We start from the raw sequence: 27,916 nt of genomic DNA on the forward strand, positions 1-27,916 counted from the left end.
CTCTGGTTCCCTAGCTTCTCCTTCAGCACTCTGCATTCTCTCTCTGCTCTCACTCTTTTCAAACATGGCTTCTCCCTACCTCTTCTCTCTTTTCAAAACTTTCTGGTGGGAAAACCTCTCCTCCAGCAACTATTCGCAAGACAATGGCCCTTCCCAAGTAGAAAGGTAATTTGCAATTTCCAGACATATACCTGATGCTGCCCAGTGTCATTTTCTAACAATAAAAGTGAGCAAACTCAAAAAATAGAAAATTTACACTCATTAGCCCAACAATATGTTTTATAGACTTGTATTTCACAAGGCTAATGTGCTCTTAGCTTAGAGCAGTGGTAGTCAACCTGGTCCCTACCGCCCCCTAGTGGGCATTCCAGCTTTCATGGTAGGAGGGAGCAGAGCAACCAAAGTATAAATAAAAAGATAGATTTAACTATAGTAAGTTGTTCAATTAAGATTTATTCTGCCAAACTTAGCAAAAATCCGACATAAAGTACTTGGTAAGTAATTATTATTAAATGCTTTAACTTGCTATAACTCTGCTTTATAAATTTTATAAAGTAAAGTTACTTCCCTACTTTATAAATCACCATTACTGTGGAACCGGTGGGCGGCTAGAAAATTTTACTACTAACAGAGATACAAAAGCGGGCAGTAGGTATAAAAGGTTGATTACCCCTGGCTTAGAGACAGAGGTTCAGTGACAGGTGGTGGGGGAGGGGGGGTGAGCACATGGAAATGTGAGAGTTCAGACTTCATTAGCATTGTCTTAGCGATGTTCCCCTTCCTGCCTCTGCCCACACCCCTTCTCTCTGAAATAGGCCAAAACAGTCTACTATATTGTGACTAATTTAATTGATGTCTATAATAAGTGTTTATTATTTTAAGAAACTGTATAGCATCTAGTGGAAATAGGAAGTAAGTAATGCTGTCACTCTTTACTAGAAAAATGGAGGCCCAGAGCGATGTGAAAACTGCACCCAAGAAGAGAAAGTTGTTATAGTTAGGCACGAAATGCCAGTTCTTCCCATCGTCCTGACTCAGTGTTGATTCCTTCCTCACAAAGTCCAGTGAAAAACCAGTACTGTAATCACAAATTTAAAAATCTGCAAACTAAAATGGAAAGCAGCTAAGCATGCTGAAGGCAGTGTGTTTGCTACAGTGCCAAGGACCTTGGGAGTGGGGGGCGGGCTGGTTCCCGCAGGCAGGTGCCCTGCCCTGTGCTCACTTTCCCCTGGCGAGCTGCCTGGGGGCTCACCAGCTTCTCCGGCCTCTCACTCTGTTTGTCTTAGTTCAATGTTCTGTGAGAACTCCATACTGCCACTTCTTGTGCAGGGAGAGTTTGGTCCCTGTGTGTTTTTTCAAGTGCCTTCAGTTCTTTGTCCTTGTGCCTGTTTAGCTAGACCCATGCTGGTTTTTTTCTGCCTGTCCTGTGTGTTGAAACAGAACAGATCTTGCAGTGTGCTGTCAGATTGTTTAGAAAGTACCCCTGAGGTCGGAGGCTGCTCTTCCTAATTAGAGCCCATGTTCTTCAGCACACAGAGAAATGTTATTTTCTGAAGGTTTTTATATCCTGCAAAGCAGATATATGAAATACTGTTATTTGATTTATTTTGAGATATAGTGATATTGTAATTCCCATAAAATTATTAGGCTAAAGAGTTGATTGTATTTATTCAGAAACTACTTTTTTATTTTCCTTGCATGGGAGCATTCTGTTCACTGCTTTTCAATGCAGTAAATCCTTTGCCTCTTTTCAGTACAAGCATTTGCCACAAAAGGGTAGCTCTACATACAACTTTCTTCCTGCTCAGTCTTTGACCTCATGTAGCAATCCTGTCATTTACCAGTTTGCCATGTGTATCATGGCCAAGCCCTGATGTGTAGGGGTTTCTAGTAGAGAAGAAAGCGGAGAGTCTATGGGGTGTTGTTTATTTGGAAAAGTTACATCCACCTTTGTTCCTACTATTTTCTCTGTCCCTCATATCTGGAATGTCCCCCCACTTCCCCTGCGCAGATCCCACCAGCAAATGCCCTTCCCCAACTACAGATACTGGCGTCCTCAGCAGCCTCTCCTCGTCTGCTTCCTTTGTACTTATTGCACCTGACCTACTCTGTTTCCTGTGGAGTGATTCTGTCTTCTAAATAGATGGGAAGTTACTAAAAGGTCAGGTAGCGGGCCTTTTGTGTCACCCTGTTCACCAGGACATTTAACATGGTGCCCGTCTAAAGAAGGTTTTCAATGCCTGCTTATTTTTTTTAATCAGACTGGTTAGAATAAGAGTAGGCACCCTCTAGCCTCCTATTGGCAGACTTCAACCTAATAAAGCAGATAATGTTTGCAGCCTGTAGGGCCCATATGATATTTCAGTTCATTGGGGCAGAAGGTATTAGTGAGGGTTGTAAATGTTTGTTCCCTTGGAAATAAGCAGGTTAACTTATTCCGAAGCTCCTTGTTCCTCTCTCCCTCCTGAGCACCCTTGCTGAGGACCACCTACATGCTGACTGGGGCCACCCAAGCCCTGCACAGCTGCTCGCTGCACGGACTCCCTCTGACCCGTGCCTGCTCTTTGGCTTGTTGCAGACGTGTGGAACGCCTCCAGGGGCCTCCTGTTCTGAGACTGAGTGTGGTGGCCCCAACTGCAGAACTGATGAAGGACAGAAGAAGTGTGGGGGGCCTGGCTGTGGTGGTCTGGTCACTGCTGCACACAATGCCTGGCAGAAAGCCATGGACTTTGACCGAGACGTCCTGAGTGCCCTGGCTGAAGTCGAACAGCTCTCCAAAATGGTAATTCAGTGGACAGCCTCAGTTTTTACAGTTTGTTTGCTTAGTATTGGAATGGAGGATCTGAAGAGGAAGAATCCATTCAAGGTGCTGACTTAAATAAAAAGGGCATTTCACACCAAGTATGAAAGTCCAGGCTTTTGTGAAGTCACAGAAAGAGCTGAGGATGTTTTTTATTCATGGATGTTCAAGAATTTGCTTTCTTCTCACAACAATTTGAGACACCATGTTACTTACCATGGGTGCAGGGTTATGAATACCTCCAACTGCACTATACAAATTCTGTATATAAGCAGTAGAGTATATATTCTTCTGAAGTGATACATGAAGTATTAACTTCATATTAACTGAACTATATATAGATGTGGGTGCCTAAGAAAGACTAAAGAACATTTTATAGGCCACCAAACATTTTGAAGGAATTAGAAACAACTGGAACAAATGTATATGCTAGTCCTACCTATATGAGAATGCGGTATAGGAATCTGTCTACTGAATACTCTATAAAAGAATAGAATACAGTCGAGTGGGTAACACTTGATTTGAAAGCCTTGATTCCAGGTGCTAGTTTGTCAACATCATTTCCTGGACCATTTATAACATTCTCATCTGGTTTAGAAGAGTGATGTTGTTCCCTGCGTAATTTATTCCTCATATTTAGGTCTCTGAAGCAAAACTGAGGGCAGATGAGGCAAAACAGAATGCTCAAGATGTCCTGTTGAAAGCCAATGCTACCAAAGAAAAAGTGGACAGGAGCAATGAGGACTTGCGAAACCTCATCAAGCAGATCAGGGACTTTTTGACCCGTAAGAAAACTTTCATTTTACTTTTAGATATTTCTTCCAGTCTTGGAATATAAAACTGTTTTATAAGAGTCTGTGTTTGAGAGACCACAATTCAAATCTGCATTTTAGATAAAATCAATTTCTGGCAAGAATTGATATTTTCAGTTTTTTTAGATTTTATTTATTTATTCATTTTTAGAGAGAGAGAGGAGAAAGAAAGAGATAGAGAAGACAGCGGGAGGCCTGACCAGGCAATGGCACAGTGGATAGAGTGTCAGACTGGGACACTGAGGACCCAGGTTCAAAACCCGAGGTCGCCTGCTTGAGCACAGGCTCATCTGGTTTGAGCAAAGTTCACCAGCTTGAATGAGGGGTCGCTGGCTTACGTGTGAGATCATAGACATGATCCCATGGTCACTGGCTTGAACAGGGATCACTGGATTAGCTGGAACCTCCCAGTCAAGGCACATATGAGAAAGCAGTCAATGAACAGTTAAGGTGCTGCAATGAAGAACTGATGCTTCTCATCTCCCTTCCTGTCTGTCTGTCCTTATCTGTCCCTCTCTCTGCCTCTCTACCTCTGCAAAAAAAAAAAAAAAAGATAAAGAAAGAAAGAAAATGAGGAAAGGAGCAGGAAGCATCAACTCCCATATGTGCTTTGACCAGGCAGGCTGAGGGTTTTGAACCAGTGACCTCAGTGTTACAGGTTGACGTTTTATCCACTGCACCACCACAGGTCAAGCCCATTTCCAAATTTAAAAAATTCCATGTTAAGAAATGCTTCCATTTCTTAAGGAGTTGATGTATGTGTCAGTGACCCTCTTCGATTCATGCAGTTATAGACACACCTGATATGATACCCAAGTAGCAAGACAAGCAGTGAGAGAGAGTATAAATGTGATCGTTGAATTTGGAATTTGTTAGAGATTACATATAATGCTGTTAGAAGAGTTGAAGAAGGGTTTCTTTTGGCATTGCCTCCAATGCTTTGTAATGCTATTATTTATAGGATATTATATTTATGGTGAGACATCTCTGTACCTTAAGTGTTTTATAGAGAAAGCAAGCCTCTAGAATTTGTGATCTAGCTTATAAGTATTGCTGGTCAGTTTGAGTGTTATTGGCAAGGATGGTTTTGGCTACAAGTTACGGGAAACTCAACGGAAATGGACTTAATCCAAAAGATGCATAACACATTACAAGAAGTTCAGTAGTAGGATAGCTCCATGGTATTGGGACTCACGTACTTTTCATCTTCCTCCTCTGTCATTTTAAGTTCATCAGTTCTGCGCTCAGGCTAGCTCCTCCTGGTTACAAGGCAGCTGCCCTAGTTCCAGGCTTCATGTAAAGACGCACAGTATTAGCTAGTGGAAGAAGAGACTGCCATTCCTTTGTTGTATCTTTCTTTTTTTTTTTTTAGTGAGAGGAGAGGAGGCAGAGACAGACTCCTGCATGCGCCCCAACCAGGATCCACCTGGCAAGCCCACTAGGGGTCCATGCTCTGCCCATCTGGGGCCCTTGCCCTGTTGCAAATGAAGCTATTTTTAGCACCTAAGGCAGAGGCCATGGAGCCATCCTCAGCACCTGGGGCCATGGCTGCAGCAGGAGATGAGAAGAGAGAGAGAGAGAAGCGAGAGGGGGAAGGGTAGAGAAGCAGATGGGCACTTTTCCTGTGTGCCCTGACCAGAAATCAAACCCGGGACTTCCACACATTGGGCTGATACTCTGTCACTGAGTCAACTGGCCACGGCTGTTGTATCGTTTTTAAGGGAGGGAAATATTCCCCAGGACCCTCTGAGCAGTCATCTCCATAAATCTCCCTGGCCAGAAATGAATCCCGTGCCCATGCATAAATGTCACTGGCAGATGGAATGAGACTTGGCAGACCAAGTAGGATTTATATGGACATCATTCATTCATGGGGTCTCCAGGAGTTGGAGCCAACTCAAGGGCTTATAACACACACAATCAAGATTGAACTTTGAGTTGATAAGCTTACCTTACCTTAGAGATAGGTAGGTGCCTGAACAGAATCAGTATTCTGTTAGCGAGAAGAAAGGGGAAATGGCTAATAAGTAAGGAGCTAACGGTACTTACTAAAGTGTTCTCATGGAATATTCTGTGGAAGCCATTATTATTCAATGATATATTTTTCTATACTTACAACCTTAGAGATCTAATTTGACATTGATGGGTTTAAAAAAGGGTTGAACACTAATAACTACTGACATACTTGAAGTTTAACTTTCTTTTTTTATACCTCCTTTCATCTTGACATTTGAAACTCCTTGGCTTCTGATAGATAATACGCCATCTTGATTCTCTTGTTTCTCCAACTGGATTTTCTTTCTGTGATTTTGTGAATCCAAACCATTTATAAGAAATAACAACTCTTTATATCTGCACTTGGCAGTAGTGACTGGTAGTTTTCATTGCCTGTCAGGGTCAAGTCCCAGTTCTCTACCCTGGCCTCTGTCGTCTTCAACAGTCTGAACCATTCACTGCACCCCACTTTCACTGCACCCCACTTTCACAGAACAGGCTCTGGCCATACTGTTTCTCCATTCAAAGATGTCCTTTCTCCTCTCAAATACTTTTCCTTCAAAATCTGACTAGTTCCTCATCCTCCACAGACTCCCCCAACTACCCCGATTGCAACAAATCCCAGTTGTCCTCGTCTGCATGACTTTCTCGTTTGTAGGTCTCATCTCCCTACTCAATTAGATTATAAACTCTTAAACTGGAAGTGTCTGTCTTGGTGTACCCCCCACCCAGTGTTAGTCACATCGTAGATGACCAGTAAGTGGTCAGATAAGTGATCCATATACGATTTTCACCCTTTTACGGGAACATCTTGTTTTTAACAGAGGATGGTGCTGATTTGGACAGCATTGAAGCAGTTGCTAATGAAGTGTTGAAAATGGAAATGCCTAGCACCCCTCAGCAGTTACAGAACTTGACAGAAGATATTCGTGAACGAGTTGAAAGCCTTTCTCAAGTGGAGATTATACTACAGCAAAGTGCTGCTGACATCGCCAGAGCCGAGATGCTGTTAGAAGAAGCGAAAAGAGCCAGGTATCTGCAGATATGGCATTTAGGGCGGCTTATTCTGTGTATCTAGGATGAAATAGAAAAGTATTTAACCAAAAAACATTTCTGAGTCTCTCTGGGTCATTTCAGGAAGGCTTTCTTTAAAAGAAATACTCTTTTCTGAAAGGAAGTACATTCTCCTTGTTCACATATATTGGTCTCATTCTTTTACTCAGCAAAAGTGCAACAAATGTTAAAGTCACTGCGGACACAGTAAAAGAAGCTCTGGAAGAAGCCGAAAAGGCCCAGGTCACAGCCGAGAAGGCAATTAAACAAGCAGATGAAGACATCCAAGGGACCCAGAATCTGCTAACTTCCGTAAGATGCTACCATTATTGTCACGTGTAGGAGAAAACACCTGTATGTGCTCATTCATCAGAAGAGTAACTGCTTTTGATAGAAAATTCTTACAGCTGAATGTTAAAGAGTTCTTTTTTTAAAATTGACTTAAATTCATTGTGTTTACCTAAATTCGAGTGTCCCACCAAATACATCCCCCCACCCCCGTGTTCCCCTCAACATCCCCCTTGTCCCCCTCCCCCCAACACCCGCACCCCTTTTTTCCAGGATTTGCTTTTCTGCTCTTTATAACGCTATGTTGTGTATATATAATTTCACCAATCTCCTCTTCTCTGATCCTATCCTCTCATCGCCTTTCCCTCTGTTCGCTTTCCTTCTGGTTTCTTTGATCCCTCCCCTGTCTCAGTTCCGTTCCTCAGTTCACATTGTTTATTGGATTCCTCAAATGAGTGAGGTCATATGATATTTTTCTTTCTCTGCCTGGCTTATTTCATTTAGCATAATAGTTTCCAGGTCCATCCATGTTCTCACAAAAGGTAAGATTTCCTTCTTTTTCATGGCCACATACTATTCCATTGTGTATATGTTCCACTACTTTTTAATCCACTCGTCCACTGATAGACACCTGGGCTGTTTCCAGATATTCGCTATTATGAACAATTCTGCCATAAACATGGGGGTGCATTTCTTCTTTTGAATCAGTTATATAGTGTTCTTAGGATATATTCCTAAAAGTGGGATGGCTGGGTCAAAAGGCAGTTTCATTTTTAATTTTTTGAGGAATCTCCATACTGTTTTCCACAGTGGCTGCACCAGTCTGCATTCCCACCAGCAGTGAAGGAGGGTTCCCTTTCTCCACATCCTCACAAGCACTTATTATGTGTTACTTTATTTATGAGCGCCATTCTGACTGGTGTGAAGTGGTATCTCATTGTAATTTTATTTTGCATTTCTCTAATGATTAGTGATGTTGAACATTTTTTCATATGCCTATTGGCCATCTGTATGTCCTCTTTGGAGAAGTGTCTATTCATTTCTTTCGCCTGTTTGTTGATTGGATTATCTTCCTGGTGTTGAGTTTTGCAAGTTCTTTATATAATTTTTAGTTATTAACCCCTTATGAGACGTATTGTCGAATATATTCTCCCATTGTGTGGTTTGTCTTTTTATTCTGTTTATGTTGTCTTTAGCTGTGCAAAAGCTTTTTAGTTTGATATAGTCCCATTTGTTTATCCTGTCTTTTATTTCACTTCCCTGTGGAGATGAATCAGCAAATATATTGCTGCAAGAGATGTCGGAGAGCTTACTGCCTATGTTTTCTTCTCAGATGCTTATGGTTTCATGACTTACATTTAAGTCTTTTATCCATTTTGAGTTTATTTTTGTGACTGGTGTAAGATGGTGGTCTAGTTTCATTTTTTTTTTCAAATACCTGTCCAATTTTCCCAACACCATTTGTTAAAGAGACTGTCTTTACTCCATTGTATGCTCTTACTACTTGCCAAATATCAGTTGTCCATAAAGGTGTGGGTTTATTTCTGAGTTCTCTGCTCTGTTCCATTGATCTATATGCCTGTTTTAAGCTGTTTTCAGTACAATGGCCTTGTAGTATAACTTGATATCAGGAAGTGTGATACCACCCACTTTATTCTTCTTTTTCAAGATTGCTGAGGCTATTTGTGTTCTTTTTTGGTTCCATATAAATTTTTAGAATATTTGTTCTATAACTTTAAGGTATGTCATTGATATTTTAATGGGAATTGCATTGAATTTATAGCCTTGGGTAATATAGACATTTCAGTGATGTGTATTCTTCCTATCCATGAACATGCTATGTGTTCCCACTTGTTTATATTTTCCCTGATTTCTTTTATCAATGTTTTATAATTTTCCGAGTACAAGTCTTTAACCTCCTTGGTTAAATTTACTCCTAGGTATTTTTTTTGTTGTTGCAATAGTGAAGGGGATTGTTTTCTTAATTTCTCTGTCAGACAGTTCAGGATATATAAAAATGCCTCTGATTTCTGAATATTAATTTTATATCCTGCCAAGTTGCTGAATTCATTTATCAGGTCTAGTACTTTTTTGAGACTTTAGGGTTTTCTATGTACAGTATCATATCATCAGCAAATAATGATAGTTTTACCTTTTCTTTTCTAATTTGAATGCCTTTTATTTCTTCTTCTTGTCTGATTGCTGTGGCTAGGACTTCCAGGACTATGTTGAATAAGAGTGGTGAAAGGGGGCACCGTTGCCTTGTTCCTGATCTTAAAGGGATTGTTTTTAATTTTTGCCCATTGAGTATGATGTTGGCTGTGGGTTTGTCATAGATGGCCTTTATCATGTTGAGGTATGTTTCCTATATTCCCACTTTGCTGAGAGTTTTGATCATAAATGGGTGCTGGATTTTATCAAATGCTTTTTCTGCATATATTGATTTAATCATGTGATTTTTCTTTCTCCTTGTGTTTATGTGATGAATCACATTGATTGATTTGCAAATATTGTACCAGCCTTGCCTCCCAAGAATAAATCCCACTTGATCATGATATATGATTTTTTTCATGTGTTGCTGGCTCTGGTTTGCTAAGATTTTCTTGAGAATTTTAGCATCTAAATTCATCAGGGATATTGGCCTATAATTTTCTTTCTTTGTATTTTCTTTGCCTGGTTTGGAATCAGAATTATGCTTGCCTCATAAAAGGAGTTTAGAAGTCTTCCCTCTTCTTGAATTTTTTGAAATACCTTGAAAAGGATAGGAGATAGTTCTTTGAATATTTGGTAGAATTTGCCTATGAAGCCATCTGGCCCAGGGTTTTTGTTTGCTTGGAGTTTTTTATAACTGTTTTGATCTCATTTGTTGTATCAGTCTGTTTAGATTTTCTTATTCTTCCAGATTTTTTGGCATACAATTCTTTGTATTATTTTCTTACAATCTTTGTATTTCCTCTGTGTCAGTTGTTATTTCTCCACTCTCATTTCTAATTTTATTTATTTGAGTCCTCTCCCTTTTTCTCTTGGTGAGTACGGTTAAAGGTTCATCGATCTTGTTTACCTTTTCAAAGAACCAGCTCTTGGTTTTATTGATCCTCTGTATTGTTTTATTAGCCTTTATATTATTTATTTCCACTTTGATCTTTATTATTTGCTCTGGACTTCAATTGCTGTTCTTTTTCTAGTTCTTTTAGATGCAGGGTTAAATTGTTTATTTGAGCTTTTTCTAGCTTCTTAAGGTATGCCTATAATGCTATGAACTTCCCTCTCAGGACTGCTTTTGCTGTGTCCCATAAATTTTGAGTTGTATGTTCATTTTCATTTGTTTCAAGGAAATTTTAATTTCTTCCTTGATGTCATTGTTAACCCATTTGTTATTTAATAACATGCTATTTAGTTTCCAAGTGTTTATTAAATGTTTTTCAGTTTTACTTTTGTAGTTGATTTCTACTTTCATGCCATTGTGATCAGAGAAGATGCTTGATATGATTTCAGTCTTCTTAAATTTATTGAGACACGTTTTGTGTCCTAACATGTGGTCTATCCTAGAGAATGTACCATGAGCACTTGAAAAGAATGTATATTCTGCTGCTTTAGGATGAAAGATTCTGAAGATATCTATTAAATCCAGTTCATCTAGTATGTCCTTTAAGGCTACTGTTTCTTCCTTGATTTTCTTTCTTGAGGATCTATCCAGTGATGTTAGTGGGGTATTGAAATCCCCTACATTATAGTATTGCTATTGATTGCACCTTTTTTGTCCATCAAAATCTGCTTCATTATTTATTATTATTTTTTGTATTTTTCTGAAGTTGGAAACAGGGAGGCAGTCAGACAGATTCTTGCATGCACCCGACCAGGATCCACCCGCCATGCCCACCAGGGAGCAATGCTCTGCCCATCTGGGGCGTTGCTCTGTTGCAACCAGAGCCATTCTAGCACCTGAGGCAGAGGCCATGGAGCTATCCTCAGTGCCTGGGCCAACTTTGCTCCAATGGAGCCTTGGCTGCAGAAGGGGAAGAAAGAGACAGAGAGGAAGGAGAGGGGGAGGTGTGGAGAAGCAGATGGGTGCTTCTCCTGTGTGCCCTGGCCGGGAATCGAACCTGGGACTCCTGCACGCCAGGCCAATGCTCTACCACTGAGCCAACTGGCCAGGGCCTGCTTTATATATTTAGGTGCACCTATATTAAGTGCATAGATATTTATTATGGTTATCTCTTCCTGTTGGATTGCTCCCTTTATCATTATGTAGTGACCTTCTTTATCCCTTACTATAGCCTGTTTTAACGTCTATTTTTTCAGATATAAGTATTTTTACCCCAGCTTTTATTTCATTTCCATTTGCATGAAATATATTTTTCCATCCCTTTACTTTCAGTCTATGTGTATCTTTTGTTTTGAGGTGGATCTCTTGTAGACAGCATATGTACGTGTCCTGTTTTCTTATCCACGCAGCTACCCTGTCTTTTGATTGGAGCATTTAATCCATTTATATTGAAGGTTATAATTGATATGTAGTTGTTTATTGCCTTTTTAGTCTTAAAATCTACATTCCTCTTTTTCTAGATTTTCTCCCCTTTGCTTTGTTTACAACAGGCCCCTTAACATTTCTTACAGCATTGGTTTCGTTGTAATAAATTCCTTGAGTTTTTTTTGTTGTTGTTGTTTGGGAATCTTTTTATTTTTCCTTCAATTTTAAACGATAGCCTTTCTGAATAAAGAAGTCTTGGTTGTAGGCTCTTGTTCTACATTACGTTGAATATTTCTTGCCATTCCCTTCTGGCCTCAAGTGTTTCTGTTGAGAAGTCAGATGTCAACTTTATGAGGGCTCCTTTGTAGGTGATTGACTGCTTTTCTCTTGCAGCTTTTAGTATTCTTTCTTTATCTCTTAATTTTGGTATTTCAATATTGATGTTTCTTCGTGTAGGTCTCTCTGGGTTCCATTTTAATGGGATTCTCTGCTTCTTGAACTTGTGTGACTTTTTCCTTCATCAATTTAAGAAAGTTTTCAGCTATGATTTCTTCAGTCAGGTTCTCTATCCCTTGTTTTTTCTCTTCTCCTTTATGAACCCCTATGATGCGGATGTTGTTTCTCTTCATGTTGTCACAGAACTGTCTTAGGGTTTCCTCAGACTCTTTGATCCTCTTTTCTTTTTGATGTTCTGCTTTTGTGCTTTTGCTTATCTTGTTCTAAATCGCTGATTCAGTCCTCTGCTTCATCCAGGCTGCTTTTAATTCTTTCTAGTGTAGTCTTCATTTCTGATATTGTTTGTCATTTCTGATTCTTTTTTATGATTTCAATGTCCTTTTTGATAAGTTATCTCTTTGTTTAGGTGCTCATTTTGTCCATCTGTTGGTGCTTTAAGATCCTTGAGCATCCTAACAATCATTATTGTAAACTCTGCATCCAGTATCTTGGTTATTTCCATTTCATTCAGTTCTTATCTGGAGATTTCTCTTGTTGATTCATTTGAATTGCATTTCTCTGTCTTCCCATTTTGTCTCTGTATAGACTGCTCCTTTGGATGTGTTGTTTGTGTTGCTAGCTGAGTATAGGGTTGGTGTTGTCTTCCTCCAGCTTTGAATTGTTTTATTTCTAAATCTTCTTGGGATGGTTTCAGCTGTTGTTCACTGTGGGCTACCTGTCTGCTGCTACTGCTCTTTTTGTTGATTGTGACGTTTTCTATGCCTTAGCTGGGTCAGGTGTGACGAAGCTTTCCTTAAGATACCACTCTAACTATTGTTGTTAGGCCCTGAACTGATGCTCTCCATATCTGGCCACTGGATGTACCAGCCCGGGACCTCCCTGACTGGAACCTGGCACAGACAAGTGGTGGTCACTGCTTTTTTGACTGGCCCTTAGCAACCTTCTTGGAGCTACAGGTGGCCCAGAATTTGTGTCTGCCTCTGCTGGGCCCTGATGGCATTGTAAATATCAGCTTCACTCTTAGGCTGGCTTTTATCCATTCTTGGCCAGGTTGTGTGGCCTCTCTATTCCTTAAGTGAGGTTTTTCTGCTGGCTCCCATCTGGTTCTGCCTCCGCAGGCACTTGGGCACCAGTGCAGGCTTGTGGCTATAGTTTGGGCTGTTTTGCGGGCATAGGGGATTCCTCACCTTGCTGGGCTCCACCCCCGCAGGTGTGAGGGACACCTCTTAGGGCCCTACCCCTCTCCTTCGCAGTGCAGGCCACCTGGCTCCGCCCCCCACAGGCGCCGGCACCTGTTGCTAGGCTCTACTTCCCACAGGTGTGCTGAGTGCCTCACCCCACTGGGGTCCACCTGCCCCAACAGAGAGGATGCCTCTTTTGCAGGGTTCCACCCCCATGGGTTTGCGGGAGTCCTCTCTGGGCTCTGCTCTCCACTGCTGCCAAGCGGGCTACCTCACTGGGCTCTGCCCCTGTCCTCGCAGGGGCCAAGTACCCCAGCCGCTGCTGCAGTCAGGTCCTCCCACCCTTCATAGGATACTCAGCTGGTTGGGGGGGCCTTGTAGCTCAGACCTCAGCACTCAAATTTTGTGTTCCTAATGCACCCCCTGCTTCTAAGTGTCTCTCTGCACTGACTGCAGAGCAGGAGAGCCTCTGGTGGGCGGGATAATTGCTTCCCTTTGTTGGCTTAGTTCTCCCAGGAAGAATGGACACTTTAGGTTTGGGGAGTGACCCCGTACAGGGGTTAGGGTGCCTGTTCCCCACAATCTCTCCCTGTGTCTCCAAGACTACACTCTCCTCTCGCCACTCAAGTCCTCTCGGTGCTCCCGGCTCCCGGAGCCCCTGGTAAGTGGCTGTGAACAAGGTTTTCTGCACAGTCCCTTTAAGAGGGATCCTGGGTTGAGAATTCTGTCTCCCTCTCACAAACAGTAACCCTGCTCTTCTTTCAGCTAACTACTGTCCATAGGCCTCCCCTAGTCTCTGGGACTCCAGGCTGGGGTTCTGGTCCTGTGGCTGCGGGCCCACAACTCTCCAGGAAACCCACTCCACCATGAAGACCCTCCGGGCCGCCTCTCACTCCTGAGAGCGGGGCAGCCCTTTCTGCTTTTCCACCCTTCCTACCAGCTTAGTGTGGTTCCTTCAGTGATGCTTGGTTATAGATTCCTCTTAGTTTAGTCCAAAGTTGGTTTTTCAAGATGATTGTTCCTAAATTAAGTTGTAATCCACTTTGGTTCTGGGAGGTGGGAGTTGTAATGCCTACCTACTCTGTTGCCATTTTTTTCCAAAGAATTCTTTAAACAAATCTGAACTGTCCCCTGAGCACAGATGCTAAAAGTGGTATTTTCAAAGAAGAAGAACTCAGGAGACACTGGCACTTTAAGCCCCTTTCATTTCCATCCCCACCAAAAGCTTAAGATAAGTCTCCTGTTCTTCCAAGAGAATACATAGACTGTACTCAGTAGTATGAAGTATAGTACTAATTTCAAAGTCCCTTGTTAGAAAACCCCTGCTACCATAAAGCAGCCTAAAAGCAGCCACATGGATAAAACCAGCATCAACAGAATTTTTCATGTGCAATTACTACTTTTCCTAAAAATCCTGTTTTTCAAAGTAATCCAAACATAGTTCTATATATTTTTAAAATCGGTTCTATAAGCAGATCTTTTTTCTTCCAATCTTAGAAAAATTCATTTCTTTTATAAAACTGGGTAAAGAAAATTGACAGTTCATACAGCTCCTCCCCAGATCTTCTCAGAATACATTTTGACATTAGATGCTCCCCGTACCGCTAGCCCGCTCAGGCCAACTACCCCTTGCTAATACCTGGGAGATAGAGTTTCAGCCTGCTTTTCCTGCCATTATTTTTTTATTTTTTTATTTTTTGTATTTTTCTGAAGCTGGAAATGGGGAGAGACAGTCAGACAGACTCCTGCATGCGCCCGACCGGGATCCACCCAGCACGCCCACCAGGGGGCGACGCTCTGCCCACCAGGGGGCGATGCTCTGCCCCTCCGGGGCGTCGCTCTGCCGCGACCAGAGCCACTCCAGCGCCTGGGGCAGAGGCCAAGGAGCCATCCCCAGCGCCCGGGCCATCTTTGCTCCAATAGAGCCCTGGCTGCGGGAGGGGAAGAGAGAGACAGAGAGGAAGGAGGGGGTGGGGGTGGAGAAGCAAATGGGCGCTTCTCCCATGTGCCCTGGCCGGGAATAGAACCTGGGTCCCCCGCACACCAGGCCGACGCTCTACCGCTGAGCCAACAGGCCAGGGCCTCCTGCCATTATTGATACAACCCTGTCTCCCTTATTCTGTTGCTCTCAGTTCATCAGCCACTTTCTCTTTGTAGACTAGAGCATCTCCTAGAGCACCTAGGAGGCCTTTTCTTCAGGCTGCTTGTCAAGTTCAGGAAATTATGTTTTTCCACCAGGCTATGTTCTAACCCAGGGGTCCCCAAACTTTTTACACAGGGGGCCAGTTCACTGTCCCTCAGACCGTTGGAGGGCCGGGCTATAAAAAAAAACTATGAACAAATCCCTATGCACACTGCACATATCTTATTTTAAAGTAAAAAAACAAAACGGTAACAAATACAATATTTAAAATAAAGAACAAGTAAATTTAAATCAACAAACTGACCAGTATTTCAATGGGAACTATGCTCCTCTCACTGACCACCAATGAAAGAGGTGCCCCTTCCGGAAGTGCATCAGGGGCCGGATAAATGGCCTCAGGGGGCCACATGAGGCCCGCGGGCCGTAGTTTGGGGACCCCTGTTCTAACCCTTTAAGTTTTATTTTTTCAGTGTTTAGGTTTTTCAAATTTCTCAATATGTTGCTAATACAAACGGTTTTTTGACTTTTTAAAAATTACTCTTTTGAAAAGCAAGTTAGGCCTGACCAGGCACAGTGGATAGTGTCAGACTGGGACACAGAGGACTCAGGTTCAAAACCCCAAAGTCACTAGCTTGAGCACGGTGTCATAGAAATGACCCCATGGTCACTGGTTTGAGCCCAAAGGTTGCTGGCTTGAACAAGGAATCACTCACTCTGCTGTAGCCCACCTGTCAGGGCACATATGCGAAAACAATCAATGAACAACTTAAGGTGCCGCAACAAAGAATTGATGCTTTTCATCTCTTTCCCTTCCTGTCGCTATCTGTCCCTCTATCTCTCTCTGTCTCTGTCACAAACAAAAGAAAAACAAGTTAGAAAATATTAATCAAATTATAGGTGAGGTGCCTGACCTGTGGTGGCTCAGTGGATAAAGCATTGACCTGGAAATGCTGAAGTCGCCGGTTCAAAACCCTGGGCTTGCCTGGTCAAGGCACATATGGGAGTTGATGCTTCCAGCTCCAACCCCCCTTCTCTCTGTCTTTTCCCTCTCCTAAAATGAAAAAAAAAAATTATAGGTGAGGTATTTGGCTTGATGCTGCTGTTAATAATGGTGGTTGTTTCTCAGGGACCCTGGAGGACAGCAAGTATTTCAGGTTACTCATAGTAAGGAACAGAAACAACTTCTAAGCAAACAATGCTAATGAAAAGCTTGTCAGAAACTACTCATGAGCCTGGCTGCTTGAGTTGCTTAAAAAAAAGTCACTGTTCAGTCATTAGACTTGGAAATGTGGGTTTTTCACCAGTTGCCCAGATATTTTTTCCCCTAAATAACTTAATAGCTTCCATCTCCCAATCCTATCGTAACTTTTCCGTCTTAACATTCCTAGTCTCCGTGTCTTCAGTAACCCCCACTATTAGAGTTTCATTTAAAGTCATTAGAAACAACTAAAAGTAACTGGAAGTTAGTTTTCCCACCCATATTAATAGGGCATTTTACATGGAAATCCATCTTATTTGTGAACATTGGCCAAAGTGTGCAGGTGTCCTCAAAGTGCCCCCTCAACATACCACGCTGCCTGGGGCAGTTCTGACTGCAAAGAGAAACAATGTGAATTTCAGCCTAGATCACCAGAATTACCAATGTAATAAATATGAGATGTAGCAAAGACCACTTAAAATGAGGCATTTTATGTAAGCTATCTTGAAATTGTACCTTCTTTTTAGTAATCTTTCAGTCTAGAGTAAAATGGCATAGTGGTCTTTTAAATCTTCCTCCAAAATTGTGTTCATAGCACTTCCTTCCACTTCTTAAATAAATGGCTTGTTGGATGGCTGCCACTGTACTTTTAGATTGAGTCCGAGACAGCAGCATCTGAGGAAACCCTGGCCAATGCCTCCCAGCGCATCAGTGAGCTAGAAAGGAGCGTGGAAGAGCTGAAGCGAAAGGCCGCCCACAACTCTGGGGAGGCAGAGTATATCGAGAAAGTGGTGTACACCGTGAAACAAAGTGCAGAAGATGTGAAGAAGGTAAGCAAATCATTGTAACGTCACAGCTTTGTCGACCAAGGAGCAACGAGTCTCCACTGCTTGCCTTGGAATAAGGGACACAGCCTGAATATGGTTAGTCATCAGAAACATCCCACATGACCCGTTCTAATGTAGCAGTCTTAAGGACACTGATGGAAAAGAATGGAAGTGGAGGCCTTGGCCACTTGGCTCACTGGTGGAGCGTCGGCCTGGCATGTGTAAGTCCCACGTTCAATACCTGGTCAGGGCACACAGAAGTAACCATCTGCTTATCCTCCCCTCCCCTTTCCCCTATACACACTCTCTCTCTCTTCCCCTCCTGCAGCCATGGCTCAAACGGTTTGAGCAAGCTGGAAAGTTAGGATGGCTCCATGGCCTTGCTTTGCACTAAAATAGCTCAGTTGCCAAGCAATGAAGCAGAGGCCCCAGATCAGATGGGCAGAGCATCACCTGGTAGAAAGCCCGCCGCATGGATCTTGGTCAGATCACATGCGGTAGTCTGTCTGACTCCCTGCCTATAAAAAAAAAAAAAAAGAAAAAAAAAAGGGGGAGTGGATATAGTGTCTGATTAGCATGATGTAGGCTCCCAAATCCAAACTTGGATAAGGGTTTAGAAAACTGAAATTAACTTAGGGGTGAAGTCTTATAACAAGCATATTGAGCTTTATGATGTACAGTAATTACCTGGCCATTTGAGAAATAGTTAAAAGCAATGGAGAAAAAGTTTAGCATTCCTAACAGAACAGCCAGTAGGAAGGAACCAACATCTCACCCCCCCACACACACCCACTTTGAATTAACCCCTTTGCTTCTCACTGGAAGGTACTTTGTTTCGCAGAGAAAATCTCACATGATCCAGTTTTTTCCCTAAAAACCAAGTAATTTCTAAATGATATAGGCTTTATCTCCAAAGATATACCACTTTAAACTTTTGGGAAGAGTATTGAAACAGTTAAATGAATAATAGGAAGTTATAAACAAATTAATTTCAAGATTTTTCCTGGAATGATTTGGCTTTGGGCATTACATTATGTGACAGTAAATTCCCTAGCCTCTGAGTTGGGGTAGAAAACAAAACAGAAAATTTTACTTCCACATACGTCATTTCCACTCTTCCCAGTAGTTTCCTGTGGTTTTGACAGCATGAATCTCCCAAATAATGTTCTTACAGAGCATTTTGCATCAATATATTTGATTACAATAAGAACCTCTTGACATGAAATTCCTCTTATCAATGGCTGCCGTTCAAAATGTTTCTCAAAATACTCACTTGCAGTCATCTTCCCAAACCCACATCAATTCCTCCTCTCAGCCACCCATATGCTATAATCTCACCCTGCCTTTCGTTAAATCTGCCTTTTCCCAGATTTCCTGGTATCAAGTCTCCGCAAACCCTAAATGACTCAAATCCAGATGGTCCTCATTCCATTTAATCAAAATGGGCCTTTTTTGAGGTCGAAAAGATCTAGTTTTCTCTGTAGTTTTAAAAGAAAAGTGCTGAACAGCTAGAGAAAGAGGGCTTAGCCCTAATGACCTATTACAATTCCAAAATGTCTGAAAGCATGTTTTTTAAAATGTCAATGTTGATTTAATTTGTTTCAGGATGTTTTTAATTATTTACCATTGAATAGCTTGATGGTGGTCCTTAATCCAGAATGCTTGCTGTGCAAGTTGCTAGCTGTGTGATACAAGTTTACCATGATTATAGTACATACTGCTTTTAAATGTCATTGCTGACACTAACATTATCACTTTGTGTCTGAACGTGGAACTGCAGACCCTGGATGGTGAACTAGATGAAAAATACAAGAAAGTAGAAAACTTAATTGCCAAGAAAGCTGAAGAGTCAGCTGATGCCAGAAGGAAAGCTGAGATGCTACAAAATGAAGCGAAAACACTCTTGGCTCAAGCAAACAGCAAGCTGCAACTCCTGAAAGGTCGGTCTTTTCACTTATGGTCATGCTTTCATATAGAATATTAAAATTAACACATCCATAGTTTTTTACTTAAAAGGTAAAAATCTATTCACTTTCTCTTAGGCACTTAATAGAATCTTATGAGCAAACAAAATCAGTATTGGATTTTGAGATCATCTTAGTATAAATTGCTCAGACTTTTTCTTTTTGTCTCTCACAGATTTAGAAAGAAAATATGAGGACAACCAAAAATATTTAGAAGATAAGGCTCAAGAACTAGTAAGATTGGAAGGAGAAGTCCGTTCACTCCTAAAGGATATAAGCCAGAAAGTCACTATTTATAGCACCTGCTTGTAACAAAGTAGGAAGGGCTATAAGTTGGCTGAGAAGACCAAAGTAAAATTGCTCATTTTAAAACTGACTTACTGATCTTCAAAGTAAAACTCATTGCTATTTAATGTTTTTAATCACATTTTGTATGGAATTTATAATAAAATACAGTGCTTTTGTATAAATAGATGTCTAGTGTTCATGAATCCCTTGAACAAATAATGTTATTTTCACTGTAAAGACAGGTTTATAAACAAGGTTGATTGCCTCCATGGAAATCCTAATTCCCGTTACGTCTATAAACAAACTATTACTCATCTCCTTGTTAGGTCAATATACTCCACAGATCCCTCCCAAACCACGTCCAGGTGAGTTCTGGCTGAGAGCCGGAGCTACTTTCTCAATTCCAGCAGCTGCGTCACTGCTCCAATCTCCAGAACTCCCTCAAGCAGCAATTTTTGGAAAAACTGTAGCTTTTAAGTATTACCATCTATTATAGGGTTGCTGTGGAGGTTTAAATTAAAGTGGGCCAGTTTACAGACATTGCCCCTGCCAACTGAGCAGTGTTACTTCAAGTTCTGAATGCTGCTGTGATTCCTCAGCTTTTATATTGTACTTATTTCAAACAAAAGATTCTCTGCTAGGGTCAGTAGGTGAGGCCAAAGCACTCATGTGACACTACTTACTCTACAGGGCAAAGAAAATAGCTGGAACACAAGTGCCCAGCCTGTGTCAACTTCACAGCTGCACTGCTGAATTACAGGCCTGGCCCTAAGTGACTTTTTTCACACCTTCTTCTTAGAGCAAGACTATTCTGTGTACTACTTAACCACCCACACATCTAACACAGCTTATCTGAAGCTGGGCTGAACAAAAGTTATGTCAACAACTGTAATTTAAACAATAAGGCAACTTCCATCTGGTTCAAAGCAATTATTTGTCACTTTTATTTAAGTAGGAATCCTAATAACAAAGTGGTTATACCACATCGCCTACTAGAGCAGCTTATTTATTTTTCCTCTATTTTATTTAAAATAGAACCATAACTACTCCCCATTTCTTTATGGCTAAACAATGAAAGATCTCATTTTGAAACTGCTAATTTTAATCAGTTTAATGAACTGGACAACTAACTCACCCTACTTTTCACAGGCCAAGAAAAAACTGCAAACTTAAACAGTAAGTTAACATTTAAAATTTGTTCTAAACTTAGGACTTCAGTCCCACCCAGATAAAATTTGCATTCTTATATTGAATGAATTTAACTATTGTCTTATAGCTAGGACTTCATATTAAATTGTATTTCTCAACCCTAGCCAGTTGGTTCAGTGGAGAGTGTTGGTTGGTGTGCAGACATCCCGGGTTCAATCTCTGGTCAGAGCATACATGAGAAGCGACCATCTGTTCCTCTTTCCCTCCCTCTCCCCCTTCTCTCTCTTTTCCTCTCGTAGCCAATGATTCAGCTGGTTTAAGCGTCAGCCCTGGGCACTGAGGATGGCATAGTTGGTCCAATCTCATCAGCCTTAGACGCTAAAAATAACTTGGTAGATTTAAGCATCAACCCATGACGGGTTGCTGAGGGGATCCTGGTCAGGGCACATGCAGGAGTCTATCTCCCCTCCTCTCACTTAAAAAATAATAAAAATACATAAATTTCACTATTCCCTAATTAAGAACTTTTTCCCTAGAGTGGGGGACGTGGTTAAGTTTAAATAAACTGGCACTTCAAGTAACATTGGGATTTTAGATTTTTAAAAAAATGCAGAGTTCATTTCCAATAATGGCAAAAAGCACCTATCAGACCAACCCTCCTGCTGATATCAATTGCAAAGTCCAAACATTATTTTCCCCCTAAATATTCTAGAGAATGACCAAGCAGGCAGAAGGCAGTTGACAAGCAAGAAAGGTCCGCACTGGATGAACTTCACATTTCTAACAGCTTTTCACATGAGGGGAGACCTCAGGAGTGGCAACCTAGGCAGAAGCCAGGTTTTACTGGAAAAGGTCTTGGAGTACAGAGTTTAGAGCAGGCACAGCAACTGAAGTATGAGGGAGGGAAACAGCAGAAAAGAGGCACAGGAGGACCCCCAGCTGTGCACACTCTTGGTCCAGGCTCCCAGTGACCACGGACCTGCACATGCAGGGCTGACTCTAGGCAGCAGGTATAGGTACAGCCACCAAGCGGAGGTCTCAGCCACTGCCCCTGACAAAGGCAAGTTTGGAGTGGAGATCAGCCAAGTTACTGCCTACTGAAACAAAAATGCACTACTTTTTCAGGTGTGTAACAGAAGCAGAGTCTTTACCTTGTATCATTCACAAAAACCGTTAACATAATTCAGGACCAATGGGCATACTAAGGAAAAGGAAAATGTGACCCATTTAATGCAATTAAAACCTGAAGACTACTAGATTCTCCTTTTAACTATGATCAGTAGATAGCATCTTATTCCATACAGCTTTCTGCTGATAAATTACTTTCTCCAAACTTTAAGACTAGAATAACCTTTAAATTGCAATCACGTGAATACCTAGTTTGTATATTTCTACCACTTTAAGATATTTTCCTCTGTAAATGTATGCTATCCCAGATTTGAAAACTACTCAATCTAAAATCTTAAATTTAGTTATTATATGCAAAAGCCTCTTTATCAATTAACACTTAAATATTTCAAGAAATGGCCATCTTAAATATTTATCAACAAATACAATTTATAGCACTCTTTAAATTTAAAGAGTGATTTACCAAGCCAAGGACACAATGTAAACCTACATAGGAAAAGACAGCGATTAAAGATTCTTCTACATTTTTTCACCAAAAGTATAAACATTTAGTAGATATCACTAAAACAGATGAAAAGGCAATGACCTTTTAAACATTACTATATGATGTGGGGGAAAGATACATCCAGGCTCACAAAAACTGTAATAGAGAAAACACACAAGAAGTAGTCATAAAAGAACTCAGACTGTCTTGATATCCACTCATCATAACCAGTAAATATTTAAGAAATTTTTATTTTCATATCTTCATTTCCCACTGTAATACCTTTGAGTCACCATATAACATTTGAATTTTGCAGATATACCTCTTTTAATTAGGTTAATTATATACTTCAGACTACAAACTTAAATGGTAGCTTAAAAATCTAAACATAAATTCTACCTCTAAACTACAAGATTTGGGGATTAAATAAAACAAGAGAGACGATCACGTTTTATTTACATGAGTTGTCTATACATATTTTAACCTTTTTCTAATGCCTGACTCTTATGTCCAATATGAAAACCAAATTTAAAATAACTTGATCACCTTGCTTCAAACCCAGTGGTTCACACATCACACCCCAGCCCCATCCACATAAGCCCAGCTTCACTACTCAGAGAGAAGAGCTACTTGACATAAATTCAGTGAAGGTGAACCTTTTACAAACAGCATGGAAACAGGTGTTGAATAAAATTTTCCAGGTGCTACTATAGTGGGGTTTTCTTTTTGCAATATTAACAATGTACTGAAACAAAATATTAGATTTATTTAAAATATAGATTATGACATTATAATTCAGTTTCATAATTCAGTCCTAGCAATTCTTGGAGCTGTGAGCACTTCCTGTTCAGAAACAGGATCTCTACAAAAACTTCCAGGAAATTTCAGAAAAAATATATATAATCTTCTCATTTAAAAGTTGATTGATTTGCCAAATGATGCAGCCAGGTTTGCTTCTCTAAAAGCTTCTGATAAGGTCTGCAAAGGAAGAAATTTAATATTAAAAATCAAGGGGGTGTGTATCAGAAGAAAACTTAATAGCCATTAATTCTATTAATAATTACCGGATGTGCATGACAGACTCTAGCTATATCTTCACAGGATGCTCCATATTCCAGTGCAAGAGCAGCTTCATTTATCATTTCACCAGCACCCTTTAAAACAGTAAGCCAGGATGTAACTATCACCATGGCAAAAACATCTAACCACTAATGGGACACATGAGTTATAAGAACAGTTAACTAATCTCTAGTCGGGAAAAGCTTGACAGAAAACGTGGCACAGAAGAGCTTGGGCTCTGGATTTAAATCCTACCAAATTATTACCTCAACCACGTAGAGCTTCTGTGTACTTCATTCTATTTACCTGCCTCAAAATTAGGAAAAGTGATTCCTTTTCCTACCCCAGAGTTGTGAAAGTTAATGCACCTATGTAAGAAAAATGACAGGGTAAGCACTCCAATATTCTACTACCATTACTGTGACATCAGAGCCCTATGGAGAGGGCATGCTCACATTCAGTGGTAGAAAAGGCTTCTCTTAGAAGGTTAACATTTGAACTTCAGACATGAATAATAAAAGCCAATCACTCAAAGATTTGGAGGCAGAGCATTCTAAGCAAAGGGGTACTACTACAAGCACACTCTACAGGGGAAAAAAGTCTGACCTGTCATGAAACTGAGAGAATGCCCATGAGGCAGGGGATTAACAAAAAGGCAGAGTGAGTGGAAAGAGATGAGGTGAGAAAGGTAAGCAGGACCAGATTTAGGGGGACTTGCGTGTCGCAGATGAAAAGAACCACTGCTGTTTTAAGCAGGCATGTGGTGCATGTTTTAAAAGGATCATCATAGTTGCAGAGTGGAAAGTAGATGATACGGTGGACAAGACAGAAATGATACACAAAGAGGCCATATTCAAACTTTACTGGTAAATAACCTGGTGGTTTTAAATCAATTTACTAAATAGCAACGATTTCCAAAACTCCTAATGGGCTTTTCAGTTTTTAATACTCACTGGCCCTAAAATATGTGCTCCCAATACCCTGTCCGTTGATTTCTGCCCAAGAATCTTCACCATGCCATCTGTGTCAGCATTGGTCTTGGCTCTGCTATTCGCAGCAAATGGGAATTTCCCAACTTTGTACTCAATACCCTGGAAGAAACAGAAAACAAAAGCTTACACAAACTCTGAAGAAGTTCACTTCCATTAGTGAAATCATCTACTATTTGTTCAGAAAATAACCCCAAAAAAGTAATTCTTTTTAAAACATGTAGAAGGAAAGACCAAAAGGGTGCTTAATGAAATATATTTTTGTATAAACATAATCAATGAAAGTTTTGGTCTGTGTACATTTCAAAGTCAAAAACAAAAAGTCTTGAGCCTGACCAGGCAGCGGCACAGTAGACAGAGCATCGGACTGGGATGTAAAGGAGCCACATTTGAAACCCCGAGGTCTCTGGCTTGAGTGCAGGCTCATCTGGCTTGAGTGAGAGCTCACCAGCTTGAGCGTGGCGTCGCTGGCTTGAGTGTGGGATCATAGACATGACCCCATAGTCACTGGCTTGAGCCCAAAGGTTGAGGCTTGAAGACCAAGTTCACTGGCTTGAGCAAGGGGTCACTCACTCTACTGTAGCCCCCAGTCAAGGTACATATGAGAAAGCAATCAATGAACAAGCAATCAACGAACAACTAAGATGCTGCAATGAAGAACTGATGCTTTTCATCTCCCTTCCTTTCCTGTCTGTCCCTCTCTTTGACTCTGTCAAAAAAAAAAAAAGCTCTTGAATTACTGTTTTTTTAATATAGGCAAGTAAATGATCTTTCTGATACTAAAAAAGGTAAAAATATATAAACTAAACAATAATGTTCTACATAGTAATTAAAATACAGTAATGTATTAATGAAACAATTCTCAGCCACCAGTGTCATTGCCTCAATTCACACTTTGGAGTCAAATTACCCTAGTTCAGAATTACCTCTTCTTTCAACTGCTCTTCTGATTTACCGACCCAGGCCACTTCCGGGTGTGTGTAAATCACGGAGGGCACACAATTGTAGTCTATGTGCACAGCTCCGCCAGCCATTCCTTCAACACAGATAATGCCTTCATCCTCTGCTTTGTGAGCCAGCATTGGGCCAGCCACCACATCGCCAATAGCGTAGATACTGCAACAGAGGTCAAAGGCACCAGTGAACTGAAATCACAGGTTCTTTCAGTTATGCCATGGTCACAAAATTAAGTTTCTAGTTATTAAGTCACAAAAAAAATTGATTAAATACAGCTCTTTAAACATCTGAGTTTGGGTCCTAATCTTGAGTAATAAAAAAATTATTTTTCTTTCACATATAACTTTACTATTTTTCCCAAAAGTCAATGCATTTTTTTAAGCATGGCAGAAGTATTATTTTCAAAGTAAAGTTTCCCATAAACTTCAAAATTATTGAAAATGCAGCTAATTATGCAACTTACTTTGGAATTTTAGTTTGAAATCTGGTATTGACTGGAATTCTACCTCTAGGATCTAGATCGATGCCAAGCTCTTCTAGTCCCAAATTCTGCGTAAAAGGTCGTCGGCCAATGCAAACCAAGAGTACATCACAGGTGATCACTTCAGCTTTACCGCCAGAAGAAGCTTCAATACTAGACAGTGAGCAGTGTGACAACTGTTAAACATACATCCACACCAACAGCTTGGAAATTTGTAACCAGACGTTTCTCAGTATTGATGACACTTCTAATAGTGTAAGTTTATTTTATTTTAAATAAAATCATAATGGTCAGACACTAAAAAACAATGTACTTGTTCTCTTGAGGTCTATCATTAAATTAGGGAGTATAGCACAGGTTAAGAACACAGGATTTAGAGTAAGAAAGATCCAAGTACAAGTAGTGACTGTCACTCACTAGCAGTGTGACATTAGGTAAGTTACTTACTTCATTAAGTTATTATTATTTTTTTTCATTTTTCTGAAGCTGGAAACAGGGAGAGACAGTCAGACAGACTCCCGCATGCGCCCGACCGGGATCCACCCGGCACGCCCACCAGGGGGCGACGCTCTGCCCACCAGGGGGCGATGCTCTGCCCATCCTGGGTGTCACCATGTTGCGACCAGAGCCACTCTAGCGCCTGAGGCAGAGGCCACAGAGCCATCCCCAGCGCCCGGGCCATCTTTGCTCCAATGGAGCCTTGGCTGCGGGAGGGGAAGAGAGAGACAGAGAGGAAAGCGCGGCGGAGGGGTGGAGAAGCAAATGGGCACTTCTCCTGTGTGCCCTGGCCGGGAATCGAACCCAGGTCCTCCGCATGCTAGGCCGACGCTCTACCGCTGAGCCAACCGGCCAGGGCCTACTTCATTAAGTTATAAAAGGGTTTATTAAAAGAGGGCCAGGCACATGGCAATCTAATTAATAATACTGATTTCTCCATATATGTGTCTAAAAATATTGATTTCATTTTACAGAATGTTGGGAGTTTAAAGTTTCCTGAATGTATACCATGAAAAAGTACATTACAATGAGAATACTGAATTTTTCTAGCTTCAACTTAATTATGAATTTCAATAGACTGATTTGATAAGCAATACTGAGTTTTACTAAGCAATAAAATGGTCTTAAATTATAAAATCTGAAAACTATAAAATACTTCTGAAAAACTGAATGTTTTCCGTAAAGAATAAGACAAGGATATCCTATCAAAATCAAATGCAGCATACTTACGAAACATCAATTTTTCCATCTGACTTCTTGGTAGCACCTGTAACTTTCGTATTCAATTTAAATTTAAATCCTTGTTTTTGAAGGACGCGCTGAAAGCTTTTAGATATCTCCATATCAATCCCAACTCCACCAACATGACCCAAAAACTCAACTGCTGTCACATCTGCACCAAGTCTCTGCCAAACTGAACCCTGAAAATAACAATTAAAAAAACATAAAAATAAAAATAAAGGTTTCTACAGCAAATATTTACTGATTATCTTAAATAATTTATTGCTAAATATTTTCTTTTATTAATATGTCTCTATTAAGAGGCTCTGAGGTTTAAAATTAACACTGTGAGAATTACTTCTAACTTCATATATTTACTCACTCTAGTTCAACATTTATTAAGCACTAATAAGTGAGGCACCATTTTAGGCGCTAGTCATATGTGCCCCAGGAACCCTATATCCCAGTAGAGGAGACCACCACGTAAGTCAAATTCATGAGGAGGATAGTAAAGTGCTATGAAAACAATAAGGCAGAAGTAAAACCAGGGGAAAGGAAAGGAAAGGAAAGGGAAAGGAAAGGGAAGGGAAAGGGAAGGGAAAAGGAAGGGAAAGGGAAGGGAAAGGGAAGGAAAGGAAGGGAAAGGAAAAGGGAAAGGGAAAAGAAAGGAAAGGAAAAGGAAAAGGAAAAGGAAAAGAAAGGAAAGGAAAAGGAAAAGGAAAAGGAATTGCAGGTTTCAACAGCACGACTGGGGGAAGGCTTCATTGGGAGGGACATTTACACAAAGAATGAATCACACAGGTAACTGGTCCAGGAAGAGAGGAGCAAGTGGGAAGCAGGGTCCTGAGGGGCAGGACATAGCCTCTTACTACTACTAATTACTAATGTTTGCAAAATATTAAACTGGCTTATTTTCTCAGCAGAGAAATGTTTACATTTTCATTCAAATTATAATTAAACTGAACGTTGGCTCTT

The 27,916-nt window shown here is 40.8% G+C and overlaps 2 protein-coding genes across 3 annotated transcripts in view; one reads left to right on the forward strand and one right to left on the reverse strand.

Moving 5' to 3' along the window:
• LAMB1 (laminin subunit beta 1) overlaps window positions 1-19,658 on the forward strand; it is an 83,777-nt gene extending 64,119 nt beyond the window's left edge. For both annotated transcript variants that reach the window (XM_066272184.1, XM_066272185.1), the window contains 7 exons: window positions 2,579-2,782; window positions 3,441-3,585; window positions 6,432-6,639; window positions 6,831-6,972; window positions 17,051-17,227; window positions 19,005-19,164; window positions 19,364-19,658. In XM_066272184.1, coding sequence (XP_066128281.1) covers window positions 2,579-2,782; window positions 3,441-3,585; window positions 6,432-6,639; window positions 6,831-6,972; window positions 17,051-17,227; window positions 19,005-19,164; window positions 19,364-19,500 — 1,173 coding nt within the window. In that variant the 3' untranslated portion in view covers window positions 19,501-19,658. The remainder of the gene's footprint in view (window positions 1-2,578; window positions 2,783-3,440; window positions 3,586-6,431; window positions 6,640-6,830; window positions 6,973-17,050; window positions 17,228-19,004; window positions 19,165-19,363) is intronic.
• Window positions 19,659-22,470: 2,812 nt separating this feature from the next.
• Window positions 22,471-27,916, reverse strand: part of DLD (dihydrolipoamide dehydrogenase) — a 33,174-nt gene continuing 27,728 nt past the window's right edge. Inside the window, exons 9-14 of the mRNA XM_066272183.1 lie at window positions 26,951-27,141; window positions 25,706-25,876; window positions 25,212-25,401; window positions 24,250-24,387; window positions 23,302-23,391; window positions 22,471-23,215 (exon numbers count right to left, since the gene is read on the reverse strand). Coding sequence (XP_066128280.1) covers window positions 23,150-23,215; window positions 23,302-23,391; window positions 24,250-24,387; window positions 25,212-25,401; window positions 25,706-25,876; window positions 26,951-27,141 — 846 coding nt within the window. The 3' untranslated portion in view covers window positions 22,471-23,149. The remainder of the gene's footprint in view (window positions 23,216-23,301; window positions 23,392-24,249; window positions 24,388-25,211; window positions 25,402-25,705; window positions 25,877-26,950; window positions 27,142-27,916) is intronic.

Source organism: Saccopteryx bilineata, chromosome 4, assembly GCF_036850765.1.
Source record: "Saccopteryx bilineata isolate mSacBil1 chromosome 4, mSacBil1_pri_phased_curated, whole genome shotgun sequence".
Classification (NCBI taxonomy): domain Eukaryota; kingdom Metazoa; phylum Chordata; class Mammalia; order Chiroptera; family Emballonuridae; genus Saccopteryx; species Saccopteryx bilineata.